The 24,269-nt window shown below is 28.6% G+C and overlaps 2 protein-coding genes across 3 annotated transcripts; both read left to right on the top strand.

Moving 5' to 3' along the window:
- The first annotated feature begins 10,379 nt into the window (after positions 1–10,379).
- On the top strand, positions 10,380–17,756 carry LOC110651070 (uncharacterized). Its single transcript, XM_021806259.2, has 6 exons — positions 10,380–10,778; positions 12,525–12,730; positions 13,079–13,361; positions 15,869–15,976; positions 16,847–17,091; positions 17,397–17,756. Exons 1-6 carry the CDS (start codon positions 10,548–10,550, stop codon positions 17,515–17,517), a joined length of 1,194 nt encoding a protein of 397 aa, XP_021661951.2. The 5' UTR covers positions 10,380–10,547; the 3' UTR covers positions 17,518–17,756.
- A 3,028-nt stretch (positions 17,757–20,784) lies between these two features.
- On the top strand, positions 20,785–23,504 carry LOC110651071 (pentatricopeptide repeat-containing protein At3g29230). Of its 2 annotated transcripts, XM_058135191.1 has the most exons (2): positions 20,785–21,314; positions 21,507–23,504. In XM_058135191.1, the coding sequence occupies exons 1-2, from the start codon at positions 20,960–20,962 to the stop codon at positions 22,901–22,903; spliced, it is 1,752 nt and encodes a 583-aa protein (XP_057991174.1). In that variant the 5' UTR covers positions 20,785–20,959; the 3' UTR covers positions 22,904–23,504. The 2 variants fall into 2 exon arrangements, with proteins under 2 accessions (XP_057991174.1, XP_057991173.1); XM_058135190.1 differs by having other exon boundaries at positions 20,785–23,504.
- Positions 23,505–24,269: the final 765 nt, after the last annotated feature.

Below are 24,269 nucleotides of genomic sequence, written 5' to 3'. Positions count from 1 at the left end.
AATTAATATTAAAAAAGTCTAACAGATATTACTTTATTATAATTAAACAAATGATCAATGTGAATTTAAATTGATTAAATTAACTCAATTAAATTAATAATATAAATCGATTAAATTGATTCGATTAATGTATATATAATAGTAAATAATTAATTAATATTATAATTTCAAATGAATTCAATTGACTTAATTAAAAAATATTTCATATAAATAAATTATATATTTTTACTCAATTGAATCAATTAAATGATTAATTCACTAAAATATATGATCAATCTAATATGTCACATATTTAATTGATTCAATGGACTAAAATATATATTCAATTGAATCATTTAAATGATAATTGTTATAGTTGATTCAAATATATATGAATAATTGGACATGATGTGATATGTCGTATACTCAATTGATTCAATTAACTAAAATATATATATTCAATTGAATCATTTAAATAATAATCGTTACAATTGACTCAAAATATATATAATCAGTTGATTCAATTGACTTAAAATATATATTGTCAATTAATATAATATGACATGTTACATAATCAATTGATTCAATTTACTCAATTAAGGACTAATAGTAATTGATTCAATTGACTCAAAATATATATGGTCAATTGATATAATGTGACATATTACATAATTAATTGATTCAATTTACTCAATTAAGAGCTCAATTAACAAAAATATATGATCAATGTAACATATCACATACTCAGTTGATTCAATTAAATAAAATATATGATCAATGTGACATGTGACTGTCACATACTCAATTGATTCAATTAACTAAAATATATATTTCATTAAATCATTTAAATAATAATTGTCACAATTAATCTAAAATATATTTGATTAATGTGACATTGTACATAATCAGTTGATTTAATTTACTCAATTAAACGTTCAATTAACAAAAGTTTATGATCAATGTGATATGTTATATACTCAAAATGATTCAATTGACTTAAATATATATTCAATTGAATCAATTAAATGATAATTGTTATAATTGACTTAAATATATAAGATCAATGTGATATTACACAAAATCAATTGATTCAATTAACTCAATTAAAAACTTAATTTACTAAAATAAATGATTGAAGTAACATGTTATATACTCAAATTGATTCAATTTATTTAAATATATATTCAATTAAATCAGTTAAATAATAATTTTTGTAATTGGCTCAAATAGATATGATTAATGTGACATGTCACACACTCAAATTGATTCAATTGACTCAAATATATATTTAATTAAATTATAATTTTTGCAATTGACTCGAATGTACAAAATTAGTGTGACATTACACATAATCAATTTGATTCAATTGACTCAATTAAAAACTCAATTGACTAAAATATATGATTAATGTGACATGTCACACACTCAAATTGATTCAATTGACTCAAATATATATTTAATTAAATTATAATTTTTGCAATTGACTCGAATGTACAAAATTAGTGTGACATTACACATAATCAATTTGATTCAATTGACTCAATTAAAAACTCAATTGACTAAAATATATGATTAATGTGACATGTAACATACTCAAATTAATTCAGTTAACTCCAATATATACATTCAATTGAATTAACTAAATTATAATTTTACAATTGACTTAAATATATACGATTAATGTAACATTGTATGTAATCAATTGATTCAATCGACTCAATTAAAAGTTTAATTAACTAAAATATATAATCAATAAGATATGTCAAATACTCGAATTGATTTAGCTGACTCAAATATATATTAAATTGAATCAATTAAATTATAATTTTCATAATTAATACAATCAATGTGACATATCACATGCTCAATTTAGTTGATTGATTAAAACATATTTTGAATTGAATTCATATAAATTCATCATATTTACTCAAACCAAATAAGCATATTAATTTATCTGTCACTGTCTAATTCAATTTCATATCATATATCAAATTTAAATTAATTTTAAATTGAATAATAATTAATTAATTTAAATTAAATTAAAATCATTTTTTATTAAAAAAATAATTAAATTTAATTAAAATCAGAAATTAAAATTAAAAGTAAGATAAATAATTTGATTTAATTAAAATTAATCCTAATATTAACCGGTCATTTTTTTTTTAACTAAACTAGCTAGATTAAATGGCAATGGCAGAAAATTATGCATGTTGTACCTTACACGTTTTATGTAACATACATGATTTTCATCAATTGGTACAGAGTTGAGGGAAAAAATAAAAAAGCCTCCAAATGATAAATATTGGCTAAGATTATACTGTTTAAAGATTTAATAAAGTAAAATTAAAATAAATTTTCAAAATTAAAATTTGAATATTAAATATATGTTATTAAAATTAAAATAATGATATATTTTTTCTTCAATGTGTGTAGAGAAGAAGTTTTTTTTTTCTTGAAAATAAAAGTATAATTTATTACTATTTGCTAAAAAATATTATATAATTAGAGGAAAAGTATTGAAAGATGAAAGAGTAAAGGATAAAAAAAAATTTTACCTTAACAAATATAAAAGATAAATAAAATATTTTATATTGCTGAAAATCCTTTTATCAACGATTAGTTGGGAATCCACTTATTCCACAATCATGATTAAAAAAGCCATGAACTCACCAATTAAGCAATAATGCAAAAGCTGAACCTCTTTAATACTATTGACTTAAAGGTATTATCATTTTCAAAATTAATGATAGTTCAATAATAGTTGCTAACTTGTTACGCGTTTCACATTGAGCTTGAAAATTCAAAAAAAAAAATTCTTCAAAAAATATTATTTTAAACATTATTAATAATAACAGTTTAAAATTATTTTATTATTTTAATATTATTAAAATATATTAAATTCAATTTTAATAATTTTTAATTAATATATTTAAAAAAATATTTTTCTCTACAAAAATTACATAGCGTCTTAAAATGTTAAAAATAAAATAAAATAAAAGTTAGGGGCGCGGCGAGACAATATGCGACTCTTATTTAATTCAATCATATTAAGGGATTGTTTAATATTACAATTAAAGTAACTATTAAGAAAATATATTTAGTTAAAAATTAAAAATTAAATTTAATATATTTTAAATATAAAAATTTAAAATAGTTAAAAGTTTTTTAATTATATTTAATAATATTTAAAAGAATATTTTTTTAAAAAATATATATATATTTATCCACAACAACAAACAATTTTTAAAGTGTAAGATTAAATGTAATATGATGTTGAAAGATTACGCCAATGAATCATTGATTCAATCTGTGAATCAATAATTAATGAGTTATTAAAAAATTAATTAAATATATATTAATTAAATATTATACTTATGGATGTTTTTAAATAAGTTTAATCAATTAAATTTTATTTTTAAAATTAATTTTCAATAGTTATTAAGTTATATTTATATATATTTTAATAATAATTTAAATTTTATATGAAAATATTGAATATATTTAAATATCTATTAATCTCAAATATTATAATTAACATATAAAATAAAAATATTATTTATATAATTGAGTTTTTTTAAAATTTTAATTTAGGTTGAGTGAATATGTTCGGTGAAGTCACCTCGCTTGTGACTTGTGAGTTGGCAACGTCATTCGGTGAAATATATTATTAGACGCACTGATGTATATGTGCTATTTTATAATGATGTGAAATTCATTTCTCATATTATAAGTGAAATTTATTTTTTAATTATAAAATAAAATAAATTTAATTATCAAATTAATTTATTTTTTCAATAAAAAAATAAAATTTATGATAAAAAAATTTTTTATACGTTGTGAAATATAATTTTAATTGTTTAATATATTTTTTATTTTTTTTAATTTTTATATATCACCGATTTATCTATAAATTAAGACTTTAAAAATAATTTTTTAAACATCTATTAAAAAGAGAGAAAATTAAATAAATTTATTATAAACTTGAATTGAACCGGCAAAGATGAGTGAAGGGACTAACGCAATTATTCATTATAAGTGAGATGAGCTTACTCGAATTAAGACTAACTATTATTAAAATGTTAGGATTAACTAATTAAGTAATTAACCCTTCACACTTATAAGCAGGGTCAAAGATGACTTTTTACTCTTTCTTAGAACAGTAAAAGGTTGCCATGCTTTAGTGTGTGTGTGTATATATATATATATATATATATATATATATATATATATATAATTAAATTATCATAATCGATCAAATGTTAAAAAAAAAAAAAAATTAAAAAAGCCATGAACTCGCCAATTAAGCAGTAATTGGAAAGCTGGTCATCATAATCGAAGCAATACTCAGATTCCCACGATGGGTGTAACATTCCATCTAGAAGTAGATCCCTTCAAAAAGAGATGGTCATCGAAAATAGACCCTTTTTTTTTTTTTACTTTTTTCTCTTTTATATAATTAATCTCATTAAAATTTAAACTCGTGATTTTATAGCCTCGGAGAATACTCTAATACCACTAGCTAGGGGCAATATGCAACTCTTATTTAATTCATCATATTGATTGTTTAATATTACTATTTAAGTAACTATTAAGAAAATATATTTAGTTAAAAGTTTAAATTTAATTTTAAATTAAATTTAATATATTTTAAATATAAAAATTTAAAAATAATTAAAAATATTTTTAATTATTTTTAATAATATTTAAAATAATATTTTTTTTAAAAATATATATTTGAATTACAATAACAAGCAAGATGGACCACTTAAGCTAAATTTTATTTTGTGCAATTGTTATATATATAATAGTTTAATTATAATTATTAATCATAATAAATTTATATGAGATTCATCCTAATTAATAATTATAATAAAATTATTATTATTATATATATATATCAGTTTCATTATACAATTTTTTTTAATTGAGGTGCTATCTATTACACCTTACACTTATATGAGATATGATATGCTCCCGTAATATGCCTAATGAATTATCAAAACACCTTCTATCTATAATTCATTAAATATATTATAAGGTATTTAAAGATTTCAAATTCAATTTTAAATTAAAATTATCGATAAAAGGTTTAATAGTTTTCTAAGATTTAAGAAAAGTACCATGGAATTAATAAAAAAAATCAGTATTTTTTTAAAACTAAAAAATTTCGGTGTGGTAACGGCTAAAAATTCAACTACCTAGAAATTTTAAACCTATTAAACAAAACTTGTAGCAATAAATGTATATAACAAATTCATCAAACCAATATTTTATCAAATGTTTTTCTTCATTCACAACCAAAAGAAATACAGTCTTACTAATTTACATTCATTTGATATCAATAAAATAATATTACATAACTTTTATATAATTGTTCAAATATTTATTACATACATATAGTCTATATTTACATCAGAAACAAATTTCAAAAGGGTAACCTAGAAGTATACCCCGCTTGCCAAAAAGAATATGGCTTCTACTGTTTTCACTCGACAGTCTTTTCCTTTTTTCTACTTGCGATAGCATAAAAACTATCGCTGAGTACAAAAACTCAGCGGTGTACAACCATCAATTTATAAAATCAACATAAAACATAAGATATTATATCATAACAAAGCATTTAATATGTTTAAATTTTTCATAGAACATGAAAATAATAATATTCACAATCATCAACAAATCATTTATTTTCAATAATACATTTATTATAATATTTAAAAATAACTAGTGTTGCAAACATCTCACAGTTTAAACAATGACACAAAATTTATGATCAATGCCATGTTGTATACTATGACAAAGCTATCTCAACCCCATCTAGCCAAAACTAATGAGGGAAGCAAAACTAGCTAACAAATATGAGTGCACCCATCCGATTTCGACCTCAACTAATAAACCAAAGAGGGAGGATAATATAACCAATCTTAACCCCATAAGTGGAGAAGGGACATATCCAATCTTAACATCATAAAATGAGGGAAGCAATCAAAATCTGTCATGCCAACTGTAATTTTAAAATAATTTTAAAAAAATTTCCATTCAAACAACAAACATTTCGAATCATCACATATGATTGGCAATACATCAATTTCACAAACACTTCTAAATCACATACATTTGGGTACCCCCTTGCTACAATATCATAAATGGCCAAACATCTATCTTTTCATTAAAATAAATTCTTTTCAACATTAAAATATTTTCAAAACAACATAAATAATTCTTAAAGACAAAGGAAGTTCATATTTAAGCTTGAAGAGAATCTATTCTTTTTTATTGAAAATTTAAAACACAAGAAAATTATAGTTGTGTACAAACCTTATCTTAGTCTCCTTTCTTTGACCTATTTCTCCCTTTACTTCAAACTTCTATTTTCCACTAGAACACACAATTTCAAAAGTCTCAATACTTATTTTAACTTCCACCATTAACTAACCAAATAAATTCATAGTGAGTTCCTAAAGTAACTATACATTCTAACTATTTCAGATTACAGGGTAGGATTTGAACATGTCCTTAGAACTCAATTTCAGTCACGTTTCAGCCATAATTTGTCAAATTGGTCTTCATGAAAGTTGTTCCTCTATGTTTTAACTTTAATTATCATTTTGAATCACTCAATTTGGAGGTTTAGATGATTAGTTATAGCCAGAATACCAGGTACTGTTCCTGGGTGCCTTATCCTGAGATTTTCAAGTTTTTCAGATTTTTACCTGAATTTACACTCAATATCCAAGCACTTTATACCCAGAATTTATACTAGGTCTCTAAAGAAAAGTTTTAGGCCTATGTCATAAGTTTTCAAATCATTTTGTAGCACTTCAATTGGAGATGTACAAAGGAAGATATACCTTATTTACTACACAGAGGTCACAGGGCTGAATTGCTAAATTGCAGGAATTTTAGTTTTACAATTTTAAATTTCTCTAAAATTTCAACCACTTTGTCCTAAGAATTTGGTCCGGGTTAAAATATAGAAATTATAGGTCTATGTCTTATGTTTATTTTGGCTTTAGAATTATTTAATTTATATTTGTGTAGCTTGAGTTATAGTAATTTTGCCAAAACTGTTCAGGTGACAAATTCTCATGTTTCATGTTTGTTCCAGAATCCAGATAGATTTCTGGACTCACATTATCAAGCAAATTTGGATTAGTTACAATCATAATTTAGCATCATGGTCTTCATATGAATTATTCTCCTGTGTCTTAGGATTACACAGGTTCAAGAATCACTCAAATTGGAGCATTGTAGAGCGAGTTATGCTCAATTTAGTATGTATTGTTTATTTGGTCAATTTGTAAGGTTCCAGTTTTGTATTGCTAGATTCTAACCCTAATTTAGGTATCTTACAGTCAGTTTTAGGGCAAGTGTTCTCATGAAAGTTTTAGTATATTGTCTTAGCTTTAATTTCTCTTTGGTTTCACCTCAATTGGAATTATGTAGATCAAGTTATGAGCATTTAACCTCACTGAACTCAACCTATCTAGATTCAACACTTAATGCACAATATCCATTCATTAACCTTCTTCACTAAATCTTTAATGTTTATCTATAAATACACATCCAATCATCATAATATAACCATAATAGCATTAAATAGGTTTCATGCTATGAAAACCCTGATTGCATAAAACTCTAACTCCTATCTTCCAATTCAATTAATTTCAAGTTCATAAACCATGTTTACTACTTCATTCAAGACTAGGAATCAAGTTAATTACATCAAAACTCAAAACCCCTAACTCCTACCTCCATGACTGAAATTCCTTCCTTCATAACATTAATAATTTCAATCAATTTCCATAAAAATTTCCACAATTAAACTTGAAATCCATAAATTCACAACTAATTAAACTTCAATCATCACTTACCTCAATTGGCCAACTCTCCCTTTTCACAAATCTTCCAAATTCCTTAGAATCTTTACTTGCTTTCTTCAAATCAAGGCTTTGTTGATTCCTATGGAAATTATGGAGGAATTATGAGTTTAGAACTTGGAAATGAAGCTTTCATAAAGGATTAGAGAGAGAACATGGGACGACAATGGAAGAAAAAAAAGAAGAAGACGGAGATGATGATGGTGATAAGGATGTAATTAAATGAAATATTTACTTTAATTAATAATTTTGTCTTATTTGTAGAAATATCTACAGATGGTATCAGAGCCAGACCCCCTCTAGCAGATGTGAGGTTCGAGGATGAATTAGGCGAAAGCTGGTAGGCCTGTGATGACTTGACCCGGAAAAGCAATCCAATGAGGGCGAAGAGTGGCATAAGAGAGTAAACTCTTGGCAGGTTTCTAGGATGACGAGGCTATCTAAGGTAGTGGAATGAAGGGCACAGGAATGAATCGAATCATACATTAAAATGGGGGAAATTAATCACTAGAGGCGCCTTTTGGTGGAATGGCCTGGTGATTTAGAAGAACTCCGAGATTAAGCATGCTCGCTGAAAGAAATCTTAGGATGGGTGACCTCCTGTAAAGTTTTCTATTCCACTTATGGGACAAAACTGTGATGCTCAGAATGGAGTTGGCTAAAGCGAACAATTCCTCTAGTAGTTGGAGCAGAGGCGTTACACTATCCATCATTGCATCATTTCTAATTGGGATGGCAAAACGAACCAAATTTCTTTTAGGTATTGTAGTTCATAATTAGTCGCTATAAAAAAATCATAAAAATCTTTCTATTTAAATTTGAATTTAATTAATATTTTTAATATTAAAATTATCTGAAAATTCTTTTAAAATTCATTTTAAATTATTTGAATTTATCTAAATTTAGGTATTATTTAAATAATATACAATTTTATTTAAATTTATATACTTCAATTAATAATTTATATAAAATTTTTTTTATTAGTAATATATATTTTAAAATTTTAATATTTTTATAAAATATAAAAAAAATTATTTTAATATAATATATAAAATTTTATAATATTTTTTATATTTAAAATAATTATTTATATAAATGGATTTAAATAATGTGTATCAGCATATAAAATATAAATTCAATAGAATATTATTTTCTAAACCTAAAATCATTTTAAACTCAATTTTATACTATTTAAATTTATTTTAATAGAATTTAATTCAATCAAATACTCAAAAATATTCCATTCATTTTATTTAAGATGAAATGAGATGACTTGATTCTGAATAACATGAATATTAATTAAAATATATAATATTTATTAAATTATTAATTTTTTATATAATTTTTTTTTTATTTTCAAGAGGGTTTAATTAGATATATAAAATAAAGTTATATCTATTTAATAAAATAGACATTTTGAATGAAATTACACATAGGATGAATTATAATTAATTCATCGAAATTTAGTAAAATTCATAATTTAGTTAATGCTTGATATAAGCCTGGGTGGTAATTGGTCTTAAATTTTACATCTTGTAAGAAATGAACCAATCATTCTGTTAAGTTTTAGTGCAAATATATATATATATATATAATCATATGATTCTTTAAATGATTCTACATGACTATATCTTTAAGCAATATTCTTATTATATTACTATATTTTTATTATTTTTATTATAAAATTTTCATTAAAAAATGTGAGAGATAAAAAAATTAATAAAAAATAAAATATATAAAAAATAACTATATCTTTAAATTATATTATAATATTTTTATTATAAATTTTTTAGTAAAAATTTTAAAAATAAAAAAATAACAAAAATATGAAATAATATTTAATTAATAAAAAACAAAATATATAAAAAGTAAATATGAAATAATTAATTAAAAATAAAATATTATTTAATTTTCACATATTAAAATAAAAAAATATATAAATTAAGATTATTTATATATTAAATTATTAATAATAACTGCATTAAGATGGACAATTCTCTACATTATCCTGGCGTCAAAGAAAAAATCACTCAGTTTGTAAGAAAAATTTTTTAATGACAGAACTGCCCTTTGGTTGGGTTTTCCTTGCCATGAAAATTGCAAAATCAGGTCAAAAAAAGTAATCTTCTTACTGTAGCTAATTAAAATTTAAGGCGATTTTTAAATGTAGCTAATTAAAATTTTATAGAAGCATAATAAAATTATCTCTAAATATATATTTTTGTTTTAAAATATTTGGCATGAGAGAGGACAAAAGTGAATGGCTATTTATCTAAAACTCGATTTTAAACTTATTTCATAGCACAAGAGTATTCGAATTTTTTACAAATTTTTATATCAAAGGGTAATCTTGTCAAATCATCTAAGCCCAATGGCAAATTGGGACTATACTTAGTAGAAGGACTAATTTATTAATAAGACTAAGTTTTAGGGCCTAAATTGTTACTAAAACTTACATCAAATGAATTTTACTAAAGTTCAGGGATTTGATTGTAATTTATCCTTGCATTGATATTGACTGGAGTCTATTCGCCAAACGTGTTCGCTCAACATCCATTGTTCAAGCAATTGGGCTTTGTCTTCTTCCAGAATTATATTGTGGCTGACGCTTTCCCATTCGACACACAGGCGGTACACGAAGAGGAAAGAAGGAGAAGAGAAAGAGACTGCAAACTAAGGTTGTTTTTTATGGCAACCTTTGCCTCCTTTCTCTCCTCATCTCTTCCTCCTCCTCTGTTCCTCTCCTTTTCCAACCCCCACAATTCCCCTTCTTCCTCTCTTTCCTTCCCTCTTTCTCCTCTGACTTCTACTCTTAACTCAAACCCTAGAAAAATCCGAACCCTAATTCTTGCTTCCTCTAATTCCGACTCCTCTTTCGATGATTTCGTTTTTGATCGCAAGTCGGGTTCTACTGATAAGGTTAGTGTTTGTAGATTCTATTTTCTTTCTTTGAATTGAATTGACTTGAATTGTTTGTGCGTACATGTATATTCAGGGTTTTGGGTTTGTGTATTTCATGGCAGTTGTAGAGTTTAGTTCAGGTATTGTTGGGAAGTTGTGACAAAGTGGAAATATTGAATCTTTGAGACTTCTCAAAGCGAAATGATAAATTGTTTTGTTTGAACTGATTTCTTCAGGTCTTTACTTGAACGAATTGATATCTCAGTTTTTGTCATGGACTGCTGCAGTGTGAAGTTGATTGGGCGTAATCAAAGCATATATTATGATTCTTTTTTAATATTTATATTAGTTCTTCGTGCTACTGTCATAGATGTATAATTCAATCTGAATTCAAAATGAATGGTTTAGCTTACTTTCTGAAAATATAAAATTGATTTTTTTTAACAAAAATTTCACTTATTTAATCTAAAATTGACAAGCGGTTGGAGTTATACAAAAGTTATTATATGTTTCAATCTGCATGAGGGAATTCAGATCCATTTAGTCAATATTCAAACTTTAATCTATCCAACTTATTGCAAGAAGCCCTTGATTATTAGGCCTCAAGATCGCTGACTCTAGAAGAATTTATGAATTAATTAATCCACTACTTACTTTTCTACATTCTTAATTCTCATTGTAGTCTCACCTGTAAGGTTCTATCAGTATATTGGACAAAAATGTCTTGAAAAGAGCTGCATGCAATAGCCTTATCAAATTGTTTTATTCCACTGTGCTACATCACCCCTGAGTACTTATTCAGGGTCTGTTAATGGTATGAAATGAGCAGGGAATGTAGTTGAAAGCATACATGAATCTTTGTTGTCTTTACTGGAGATATCAGTTGCTGGTGATATGAATTGGTTGAACTATACAGTTCAATCTGAAGTGATACTTCAAGTTATGGAATTCCTCTTTATTTATTAGCGGAAGATTGATTGTGGATGCCTGCATTGTGGAAAAACCTAAGACCTTTAGTATGGACATAAATCACCATTAGTAGTAGGCACCTGAGAACATTTAAAAGCTTACCAAAATGGCATCCAATGAAATGTAAATTTTTTAACAATTCATAATCAAGAGTTAGTTTGTGGTTGGATGTTAAGCCATTTATTCTGGAAAATTTTATAAAAGGGTTAACCTTCCATTGGTTATTGGGAACACAATGTCACATGCTTAAACATTTTGCCACTTGTTTGTCTTTTATTGGAATGTTGTAAAGTTTGAATCTTCTGAATTGTGTGCATGCACGCTTGCGTTTGCGTGTGCATGTACCCACATATAAATATACTTATTTTCGGATGGGGTGCACTTATTACGGGAGAAATAAATAGAATAAATTATAGGAAATTTCTAGATCGTAAAGTTATTATTTTGGAACAAGGTTGTACTGCATTCAAATTAACAAGCCTAAATTTCTGCATTACTCTTTGTAATTAGAACAGGGCCCATGAGTTGTATGAGGTAGATGCCTTTTATTTCACTTGTTGAAATTTTTATTTGGCTTTTGTTGGGTTTTCTTATCGCTACATGTGCATCAGATACAACCTAATTGAAGATTGACCAATATTTCTGTGGCTTCTTGTCATTAATAGGTCCTGGTAGTTACATGGGAAGACAATTATCTATAAGTAGGAAATTAATATGCATATTGCATTTTACAATTGCCCATTCTTACTGGTAATTGTTCTTCTCCAAATTGATTCTGGGTGTTTGTTCTTTCAGAAATCAGTTCTCTCAGATTTGATACAAGAAATAGAACCATTGGATGTGAGTCTTATTCAGAGAGATGTTCCACCTACTACATTGGATGCTATGAAGAGGACTATCTCTGGAATGTTGGGCTTACTTCCATCTGATCGCTTTAAAGTTTTCATTGAGTCTTTGTGGGAACCCCTCTCCAAGTTATTGGTCTCCTCAATGATGACTGGGTAATATATTTATTCTGTAATTCTTATGCATGCTTTATTTTTGTTGTCTTCCTTCAAAGTCAGAATGGATTGACATCATACTAGTAACTGTTTTTGTGCCATCAATTGTCTTAGGGATTTAGCTCACAGAAATGGGGCTTCTTGCAGTTTGAATAAGGCATTATTTCTAGATCTTATCAATCTAAAAGTAGGGAATTGGCTATGCTATTGTTAGTTGCATCTGAAGTTATTTAATTGCTTGAAGTACCAGATACCAAATTTTCAGTAGCATGTCATAATAATATTTTAACTATTATTCTATTGTACAATATTTGTTTTTTATGAATCTTATTTCTGGTTGAATTGTAGGTATACATTGCGGAATGCTGAGTATAGGCTTTGCCTTGAAAGAAACCTCTATGCGCATGAAGGAAATATTGAAAACCAAAAGCCAGAAAACTCTAAACATAATTTGCAAGGAACAGAGGTAGACAGTGCGAAAGCAAATCAATATTATGGAAAAAATGTCAAATTTGAAAAAAGAACTGAAGATCCATCTGATAATATTAGTATTGAAGGCCTTGGTGAAATGTCCTCTGAAGCTCGGCAATATATTCTTGATTTGCAGTCTCGTTTATCTTCTGTTAAAAAGGTATGTGTTCTAGGAACTTACATTGGTTAATGAAGAAGTCAAATTAATGGTTTTTCTAGTTTCCCATTATAAATTACTTAAGCAAGGATATCCTTTATGAGTGACCTGTAAGTGTAGCATGGTTGGAGCTAGTAAATGCTCCATGGATATTAGATAGATTCACAAGACCCAAAAGATTATGTTGTCTTTATTTGGTTGCATGTGTGGGTTAATGAACAAAGAAGAAAGAGAGAGAAAAAGATTTAGGACTTAATTTGTAATTTTTTGAAAGTTTTATGACTGAAATGAAAAAGAAAATATTTTAAGCATTGACTTGCCAAAAAAAAAAAAAAAAGGTATTTAGGATTAGTTGTAAAAAAGATCAATTTTCTTGTTCGTAGTTACGCCCCATAGTTATTGAAGGCGTGAGGCGTGTACCTGAGTGAGGTGAAAAAAAAAATTAAAATCAAATAATCATTGTTATATAGCTCTATTTAACCAAACTTGCTAAAATTACTAATCTACAAAATATTGATAAGCATAGAAAAATACATAATTGAATATAGATTTTTATCGTTAAGAGAACACTATAAGAACTTATTAGAAAATAAAATAAACCCAAATTTCGGCCATTTAATGCAAAAAAACACCCCTAAATTTTTTATATCAACAAACAAAGCCCAATAGCACTATTAATGTTGTTAGAAAAAAAGGGGGAAAATTAATTTTTGATAGCCTAGAAACAGAGCTAAACAACATGTTATTGTTTGTTTTTTTAGAAATAGAGGGCAAATAATCAAGAAAGAGATGACCTAAATAGCATGTTAGTGTCTTTTTTGGGGGAAAAAATAAATGAAGGAATCTCAAAAAAATCCTAAAGTAAAGGACTTACATTACCAATGCTAGTGGTGTTAAAAAAGTGGACGATTTTTGATAAACTAGAAACAAAGGAGTCCAATAAGCAATAAAGATGAGAGAAGATTGAAAATAAAGGTACTAGGAGAGGGATTAAAGGAGCATGAGTGTCTATGGGTTGTCTGCAATCTTGGGTGTGGTAGTTTGATGAGATTCCCATGAATTTTTATCCTCCCTGACTAATTCTTGTGATTTCCTAGGTTTCGACACTATATTCTAGTGGATCGGTAAATTCCAAGTCTAGTGGTAGTGTTTTTGTTTTTAAGCTAATGAAAGTGCTTGCTGGAGGTGGAAACAAAGAAGGCAGGCCTTTATAGAGCCTTGAGAATAAGATGTGTGCCTAGGTGCATGAGCCGAGTGCCTGGCTTTCTCATGTAGAGGTGTAAGGGTTGGAGCATTGTGCCACAGTTGCGTCTTTAGCAAAATTAGTTACCCCATAGTTAACCAATAACTCGTCTATTGAATATTTCAGTTCTTGTGTGTGGCATTTGTTGTTATATACATGTCCAATAAGTGGAGTTGGTTTTTTAGAAGAAAGGCTTTTTTTTTTAGCCTTCTTTTTTTTGACTTGCTTTTCTATGTATGAAATTTTTTTTGTTTCTTTGTAATTTTTTTTATTTGTCTATATTAATGCAAAATTCTTGTTTTACTGAAGAAGAAAATTTGTTAAGGTTTTGGACTTCAACTTTAGTTCATTGTTTATCCCTTCAGAACTCCTTCCCACCCCTTGCCTAATTATCAGAAAAGGTGGACTTGAGGTCTTCATTTTGAAATGGGAAATTGAATATAGATATTATAGTGTTTTCTTTATTAAATATTAGCGTCACACTAACTGCTTTTAGAATGTAACAGATGGAGTTGGGCTTTCTTAGTTTAGGTTGTTGGAACTGATAATGTGAGTGTTAAGGGTGTAGGGAATATGGCTTCCTTTCAGTGAGATTTCTTTATTCTTTATTCTTTTTTTTGCCCCTCACCCAAGCCTCTTAGTGACAGTTTTTATTTATTTAGTGATTTTCAGATACATGCTCTGCAGTGGCTGAGTTAGACTATTAAGTATTTATTTATATTTGTGGGTTGGGGGCTTTAGCATTATAAAATTGATAAGTTACTTGTGTTTATATGTAATATTTTCTATAATGTGCTAATCGCTCAAGGTCATGCTTTTTTTTTTTTTTGATAATGAGTATCAGTTTAACTCTGTATAAATGAAAGATTTTTTTTTTTTTTCACAAAAAACTTAGATTTGAAGCGACAACCAAAGATTTGTTTTTAGTTTTTACTGTGCATTTTAATAAGAAACAACGAGAGGTTCATCTTTAAATGGCTTTGTAAATAAAACTTCCCTTTTCTTCTTGAGATTGTGTACATATTATCATGTATGAATTATGCATTTAATGAGATGTAAAAACAATTAATAAGGAAATTGTATGTGGGATTTATATTTCATGGGAAAAGAAAGGTAAAGAAGAGGAGGGGGAAGATGGTTAGCCTTTTAACTCCTGCATCTTAAAGGAACCACTTAAGGAGTTTGGATTCCTAAGGTGGTGCCGGTTCCAGTAGTCCATTATTATGGTTAGGATGCATTCTCACAATTCTTTTGTTGTTCGTTAAAGGAACTGCATGAAGTCAAGAGGAAAAGCGCTGCTCTTCAGATGCAACGGTTTGTTGGTGAAGAAAAGAATGATTTACTGGACTACTTAAGATCACTACAACCAGAAAAGGTTTTAATCTCTAAAGCTTGCTCTTCTGGTTAAGTTTTTGCCAATGTTTTCTAAATTACCAAACTTTTGCCTGTAATGATGTGCTACTATCATATGCAGATGTCAAGGTTGGTGATTACTGGCTAATAATGCTAGTAGTAATAACATCCTGTTGTCAAGGTTTTTTTTTCCCCAAAATTTTCCCCTTTTTTGCAAAGGCAAGCTAGGGACTCACCTTTATCTACAAAATTTTCTTGATGTTTTCTGTTCTTCATAAAGACAAACGAAGTTCAAATTTGAAATGCAGCTGCTGTTATTGACTGTGACATTGTTTTAATTGGAAGTTTCCTTTGAAAATTGTCTTTATTTGTTCACATTTGAAATTTTGTAAAGCATGTTGATTATTAATTTTTAGTTCATGCCAATCCTGAAAGCCATGAAAGCTCACTTTGCTTCCTATAATCTTTTAAATTTGATTGCAATGATTTTACATACTGATGCTACTGAAGTTTAGTCTAATTTATGTTGGTGATGCTTAGGGACAAGATATGGCTTTTGGCTTAACTGTTGGCCCTGCTTAGTGCAATCTATCAGGTTATAGCAAAACATTCTTGTACTAGTATATCTGTTCTTCGTCCTGATTCAAGTCTCTTACATAACCAATAGCACATGGATTTTTTCTTTTCCCGCTTTCTTGTTTTGCCTTTGTTGCATGAGTCTTCTGTGTCTAGTATGGATATGATTCCTACCCTGTTTGGCCAAGCATTCTGCCCTTCTTTCTATCTCTCTCTCTCCCTCACACACACACACACACACACACACACACATGGAACCTGCTTAATCTATTAACTTCAAGTATTATTTGCATCTAACGCAATTGTAAATGAACAGGTGGCTGAGTTGTCAGAACCTACATCCCCTGAATTGAAAGAAATAATCCATTCTGTAGTCCATGGTCTCCTTGCAACTCTTTCACCTAAGATGCATTCCAAAGTTCCACCTCAATCAGAGAATGCATCAACTGGAACACGGAATATTGGGAGTGAAGATTGTGCAGAACTTGTTGAAAACACTTCACTTCAGTTCCAGCCCCTCATTTCTTTAACAAGGGATTATCTGGCGCGTCTACTCTTCTGGTAGGCCACACTCTTTCTCCATTTTCTCCCTCCTCACCCCTTTTCTCCTTTTTCACTTTCGAAATTGGAACTTCAGCCTAGCTGGAGATTGATGATGATTAGATTATGGTTAGCTGCATATTTCTTGCCATTTGTTGAAGCCTAAATAAATTAATAAGCATCATGACATGAAATAAAAGTATAGACAAGGCAAACAAAATATCCAGTAGTAGAAATACCACCTCATTGGATTTGATGAATATTTTAAATGGCTATTTAGATTCTAATATTATTACTTTCCCCTCCTTTTGTCTTTTATCCATAAGGTGTATGCTTCTGGGACACTATCTTCGAGGCCTCGAGTATCGGATGGAGTTGATGGAACTTCTATCCTTGACAAGCACTGTGGAAAAAATTGATGCTTGTGGAGATGATCAAGTGGCTTGAAGGTATTCTATTTCACATGCTTCCATCTGTACATAGAGATGTTTGTTGGTGTATACAAAATTTGTTTATCATCATGAAGAGGCTTGAAGTGAGATGGGCGATTATGCTTTTGAGGATGAATAAATCATTTACTTTTATGTGTAAAAGAATACTTATTTTGTTTATTTTAAGAATACTTATTGAAATTTGTTGTGTAATTATTCTGGTTAGAGGAAAAAGAAAACTGGTGTTTTTTGATCTGGGTTCTTCTGTTCTCATCACTTGAATCTATATCCATGGTGTTTGATATCCTGTGAATTGATCTGGAGTAATTGCTATTAAAAATAACTTTTTTGGGTTATTTTGGTTTTGCTTATTTATACTCTAGTACTTTGTGGATTATAACATTAGAACTTTAGTGTTAAACCGAGTAATGATGCTATTTTCTGATATAGTTTATTTGATTTGGCAATGAGTTTGTATGAATTGCTAATGAAAAATTATATATTTTTCTCCTGAAAAAAAAAAAAAAAAATTGAAATCAAGTGCTACTGTTGTATTTGATCAAAACTGAAACTGGCATTGGTATTGGGGGGATTTTGTGATTCTGTTTCCAATTCCTTCAATCTTGAATCAGAAACTGCTAAGACTAAGACAAATTCGGTGGCCGCCCTTAAGGGCTATTTTGTTTGAATGAGGGTGATGGAGGGGTAGACAAGGATGAAGGAGGGGTAAACAACGTTAAGGAGGAATAAATGATTACGGTCATTTGTTTGGAAAGAACGAATTAATAGAGAATAAAAGTAATTAAAGGTAGGTCTTACATTTTTTTACGTCTTAAATTTTAATTTTTTTTAATGCTCTAAATTGGAAAATTAGGTTGTATGGAGGGGTGATAACAGAAGTGAGAGTTATAATTATTTTATATTTATCTCTTAAATTTATTATTTTTGTATCTCTTTTTAAATATAAATAATTTATATTACGTTTCTTCATTTTTCTATTAATTTACCTCTTTTTAAATATAATATTTTTTAGTTATAATTTTTTTTACTCTTTTCTTTATCTATTTATTTTTGCTGTTTCATTATTTACCTTTTTCTCAATTTATCCAAATAGATCTTAGGGGAGAGACGAAAGAGAAGGGGAAAAATTGAATAAATAAGACTTTTTTTTTTTATATATTTCACATGTCATTAACTATAATTTATATTTAATTTGAAAAAAAGAATTAAGTTGTTAACGCAATTAAGGTCAAGGGACTAAATTATTTTATTTTCAAATAGCAACGACCAATTTATAATTTTTTTTTTATGATAAATCTTACTGTTATCCTATAATTTGTCCTGTAAATAAAAGTAGATATAATATGATAATTTTAAGAAAGAATATTTTAAATAGATTTAATTTATCATGTTATTTATATACTATACTAATAATATCATACTATATTATGACTAGAGATGTATTTCAATCAAATTTAACTGAAATAAAATAAAGATCGAGTCGAGTCAAAATAAATAAAAATTTTTAATTTAACTTGATTTATTAGTTTGGACCTATTTTGTGGGGCTTTTTAATTTCTATTGGTACTATTATAAATTCTATTAATTATAAATTATATTGTATAAAAGCTCATAAAAATTAAAAAAAAGTCATAAAAAATATTGACCAGTTCAATTTTTCAATTTTTTTAAAATAAAAATAATCAAATTCAAAATTGTACTTTAAAAAATATTAATCAAACTAATTGAAAAAACTAAATAAAAAATCAAATTGAAGTAGTTTAGTTTGATTTTTCCATTATAATTGATTTTTTTTTTCACTGCTTATCAATTATTTATAATTTAAGTATAATAAATATAATAAAATTAGTGTCAAAATAAATTTTATCAGAAAGTGACAAATGATATTTTATTAATTTTTTTTATTTATCTATTTTACCCCTATTTCCTATCAGTTTTACAATTTCTATTAATGAAAGTGTCAATAGCATTTAATAGAAAAAAATTATCATTGTAAATTATCTAAATCAAAGCTATCTTTTTATTGTCTATTACAACTACAATTTAATTTAATATTAAAAAAATTGAGACTCATAGTTATAAATTATCTAAACCAAAGTCATTTTTTTTATTGTCCATTATAATTATAAATTCATATATTTAATTCTTTATAATAAAAAAATTTATAATAATAAATAGAAAAATTAAAAGCTACAATTATAAAATATATAAATTAATATTATACATAAAATCAAGCTAGCCCCTGTTGATGTAAAAAGAAGATATAATAACTAAGTTTTTCTCTCAAACTTATGAAATGATACTTTAGTAACTAACGAATTAAAAAAAAAAAAAACAATTTACATAAATATCACTAAGTAATCTTAATCTTACGAGAACTTATTTATATATATTTTGTTGGCCTCTTATTCTTTATTTTTTATATTTATTTTCAATTTTTATTTATTTTCTTTATATCTTTTAAAAATATTTCTTAAAACATTTCAAATAATTAAATATATAAGCAAAATACTATATAACTATATCTTTATTCAATTAAATAATATTTTGATAATAATTATACTTCAAACGCTTAGTTATCGAGCTTTCAGACGCTCACATCAGTTATAGAAAAATATGTGTGTATAAGTTATATGGGTTAGCAGGCCTTGACAAAATTATCAGGATTTTGTCAAGGTATGTGTCATGTCCTTGATTTAAGCATGTGCTTTCTCTCTTTGAGAAAAAAAAAACTCAATGTCAAGAGGAGTGAGCTGGTGTATGTGAGTGTAGCCCAACTTACATAAGTCTTCTAGTGGGCTAAGCCTAATGGCTCCTATATCGATTATGGAAAGTGTATGTGTATAGGTTATATGGGTTAGCTGATCTTGATAAAATTATCATAAATTTATCAAAGTATGTGTCCTGTTTTTGACCCATATACGTATTATTTGTCTTTTAAAAAAAAAAACACTTAGGTATCATTAAATTATAAATAATTTAGAAGGAAAATTTTTTGTTTTGACTCAACTTATTACATGAGCGATCTCTTAAATCATACCATATATTTATATTTTAAATACATAATCAATTTTTCATGATAGAAACGAAGGAAGCGGAAAAAAAAGTAAATTACATTTTCAAATTTAAAATAGTAACCTTTTCATGAAAGAAATTATGGAATATATATATATATATATATATATATATATATATATATATGTGTCGTAAAACAGTAAATTTTCCTTATGATACAGAGATTATAAATGTGCGCCTAATAAACTCTCCTTTTCATTGCGTCAATAATCCTTAAACCAAAAAATCAAGCCTGCATCTCCTACTGCTGTTTATATTTGAGGCGAAGTCAGTTGGAACTCTGCTTCATTTGGCGCCAGAAGCTGTACCCATGACCAAGCCTCATGAATGGTCATTTTTGATGAATAATTCGTAGTTTTGATATGAGATTTCACACTTTCACGACTCAAAAACCTTACTTTTATCCAATCTTTCAACAACTTAAACTTCCAGACTCCTTGAAAACCTGCTACTTCAACCTTGCCGGTTCTATCTATTGCAAATCAGGTCCTCCTAGCTTCATTAGTCTCTCTACTCTCTTGCAAGGTCCCATTCCACATGGCCATCTCCTTCAAATCCATGCCAGAGTCTTCCGTCTCCATGCACACCAAGACAACTTGATAGCAACTCGTCTTATTGGCCATTACCCATCTCATCTTGCTCTTCGCGTTTTTGATCAACTGCAGGGACCCAATTTGTTTCCGTTTAACGCCATTATCAGAGTCTTCGCATATGAAGGTCATTTCCACGACTCTTTCTTTCTCTTCCGTAGATTAAAACGGCAGTCCCTTTCCCCTAATGACTTGACCTTTTCGTTTATCTTGAAGGCGTGTTTTGGTGCCAAATATGTGGTTTATGTGCAACAAGTTCATACCCACATCTTAAAAGTTGGTCTTATTACTGATCCTTTTGTTTGCAATGGTCTTGTAGCTGTTTATGCTAAGTGCTTTAAAGATTTGGCCTCTGCCCGTTTGTTGTTTGATGAAATGCCTGACAAAGGTGTGGTTTGTTGTTGGACTTCTTTGATTGCTGGTTTTGCTCAGTCTGGTCAATCTGAGGAAGTTTTGAGGCTCTTCTGTGTGATGATGGTTAGGGAGAAGTTGAGGCCCGAGAATGATACAATGGTCAGTGTTTTGTCAGCATGTTCGAACCTTGAGATCTTCCAAATTGAGAAATGGGTAACTGCTTTATCAGAATTCACTAACGGTATTGAATCCAAGACTTCTAGTTGTGATTCACTCAACAATGTTCTTGTTTATTTGTATGGAAAATGGGGAAAGATTGAAAAGAGTAGGGAAAGATTTGATGATATTTCTTGTAATGGAAAAAGAAGTGTACTTCCTTGGAATTCTATGATAAATGCATACGTTCAAAATGGTTTCCCTTTGGAGGCTTTGAGTCTTTTTCGATTAATGGCGGAGAATCCTACTTGTAGACCCAACCATGTCACAATGGTTAGCGTGCTTTCAGCTTGTGCTCAAATTGGTGATCTAGAGCTTGGAAAGTGGGTTCATGATTACTTGAAATCTAAAGGAAGCAAAGGTGTTCTAGAATTCAACACATTCCTATCAACTTCATTGATAGACATGTACTCTAAATGTGGGAGTTTGGACAAGGCAAAGGAGGTTTTCAACCAGATGGTTTCCAAAGATGTTGTCTCGTTCAATACCATGATAATGGGTCTTGCTATAAATGGTGAAGGGATGGAGGCAGTTAAACTTTTCTCCACTATGCAAGAGTTTGGTTTACATCCCAATGCTGGAACATTCCTTGGCCTTTTATGGGCATGCAGCCACTCAGGATTATCAGATGAAGGACGAAAGATTTTCCGAGACATGAGCTCAAGCTTTGTTATCCTTCCTAAATTAGAACATTATGCTTGCTATATTGATCTTCTTGCACGAAATGGCCATTTGGAAGAAGCAATCAAGGTTGCTACCTCAATGCCTTTTAAGCCTAATAATTTTGTGTGGGGAGCATTGCTTGGTGGTTGCCTGCTCCATTCTAAACCAGATATGGCTAAACTTGTTTACAAGAGGTTTCTTGAAGTAGACCCAGCTAATTCTGCAGGCTATGTGATGTTGGCTAATGTATTTGCAGTTGATCATCGATGGAGTGATGTATCAGCACTGAGGTGGTTTATGAAGGAGAAAGGAGTCAAGAAACAGCCTGGATGTAGTTGGATCAGCATTAATGGAGTTGTCCATGAATTTCTAGTGGGATCCCCATTGCATCCCCAAATTGAGAGCATACATCATATGTTGCATGGATTGGTTAAGGATATGAAGATTGCAAGTCCCCCGGAAATGCCAAAGCTAGAGTTATAATGTTACATTGAATTGCATCAGAGTAGTTTCATAGCCTCAACTGAATGAGATCTTTGAGAAAATTGTGTCCATTGCACCACAGATGGAGGAACATAAATTTTGTTTGGGACTAAAGGAGAGGAAAGGGATGCCTGAATCCTCTGATTCTTAATTAAAATACTGTAAAGATAGCTTCGTCTTTATAATCTGCTTTATCCATATACAAGCTTGCTTTCATGCCATAATCTTTGTGGATTGAATCAAGATCTTAAATGGGGACATCAACTCGATATAAGCAGCAAAGAAGAGAAGCAATTCTTCTCATGTAAACAAAGGGTTATAGAGGAGGTTTGGATGCATAGAACCTTGCATGCTATATGATCTAGTTACAAAAAGATGATCATAGCATGTCCAGGTTCTGTCTAGAGTTGAAGCCAAAGGAGAGGGAATGAAAGATAATGTCATTCCCCTGTTCCAAAAGGTTGGTCAAAAATTACATTTTTTCCCCTTTATTTCTGATGCAGGTTCAAAGCAGTTATGGACTCTTTGGTTTGTTGATTTAACAGAATTCTGGTTGGTAAAATTTGAACTCAAAGATGAAGCTCATTGGTTTATTGATCTACTTAATGTTTTGGTTTCACTTTCATCATTTATTTTGATTAAGAACAGTAAACAGGGAACATAAAATAGAAAACAGCCTCTTCGATAAAAATTGAAGACACCAGGTTTACAAGTAGGTAATGGTTCAAATGCGAAAACAAGTAGATTGAAGTATCTCCAATTCCACCGATGGGGGTAGCCTGGATTGCAACCTCTGAGCATGGTTCTTGAAACCTCTGAGCACTGGTAGCTTCTGGGATCAATAATTATCTTTTCAAGCGAGGTGGCATACTCAGCCAAGTGCATGACTAGTTTGTCATGATTAGCATACTCTCTATACCCGACTATTCCCACCACCTTTAGGCATTGATGTTTTGGACGCCAAGTAAATTCTGGACTCCTTGTAAACTCCAGTTTCGTATCACCATAAACGGACCATCCCAACTTCAGTGACGATCTCTGCAACGAAGGAGAAGCCTCCATCAAGCAGAAGTAGATGAGAAAGCTTTCATCAGTTTCTTCAGACAATGAAAGCAGCAAATGCTTGAGAATTTCCATGGTAGGAAAACGTGGAAGATTTGAGAAATTCGTTATAAACCATTTTTCGGTTGGGAGGACCAATTCAAGGGACGTCAGCTGAGTAATGAAACTCGAAAGATCTAGCAGATTTAATGCTAAAAGTGCATCACAGTAACATCCCCCAAAAGATACTTGGTTAAGATGAGGAACATCATAAAACGACATGGTTGTCCTTCCCTCATAATCATATGCAAGAAACCAGAATGAT

Source organism: Hevea brasiliensis, chromosome 14, assembly GCF_030052815.1.
Source record: "Hevea brasiliensis isolate MT/VB/25A 57/8 chromosome 14, ASM3005281v1, whole genome shotgun sequence".
Lineage (NCBI taxonomy): Eukaryota > Viridiplantae > Streptophyta > Magnoliopsida > Malpighiales > Euphorbiaceae > Hevea > Hevea brasiliensis.
Note: the sequence above shows the minus strand (reverse complement) of the source record. Positions and strands in the feature narration are given on the sequence as shown.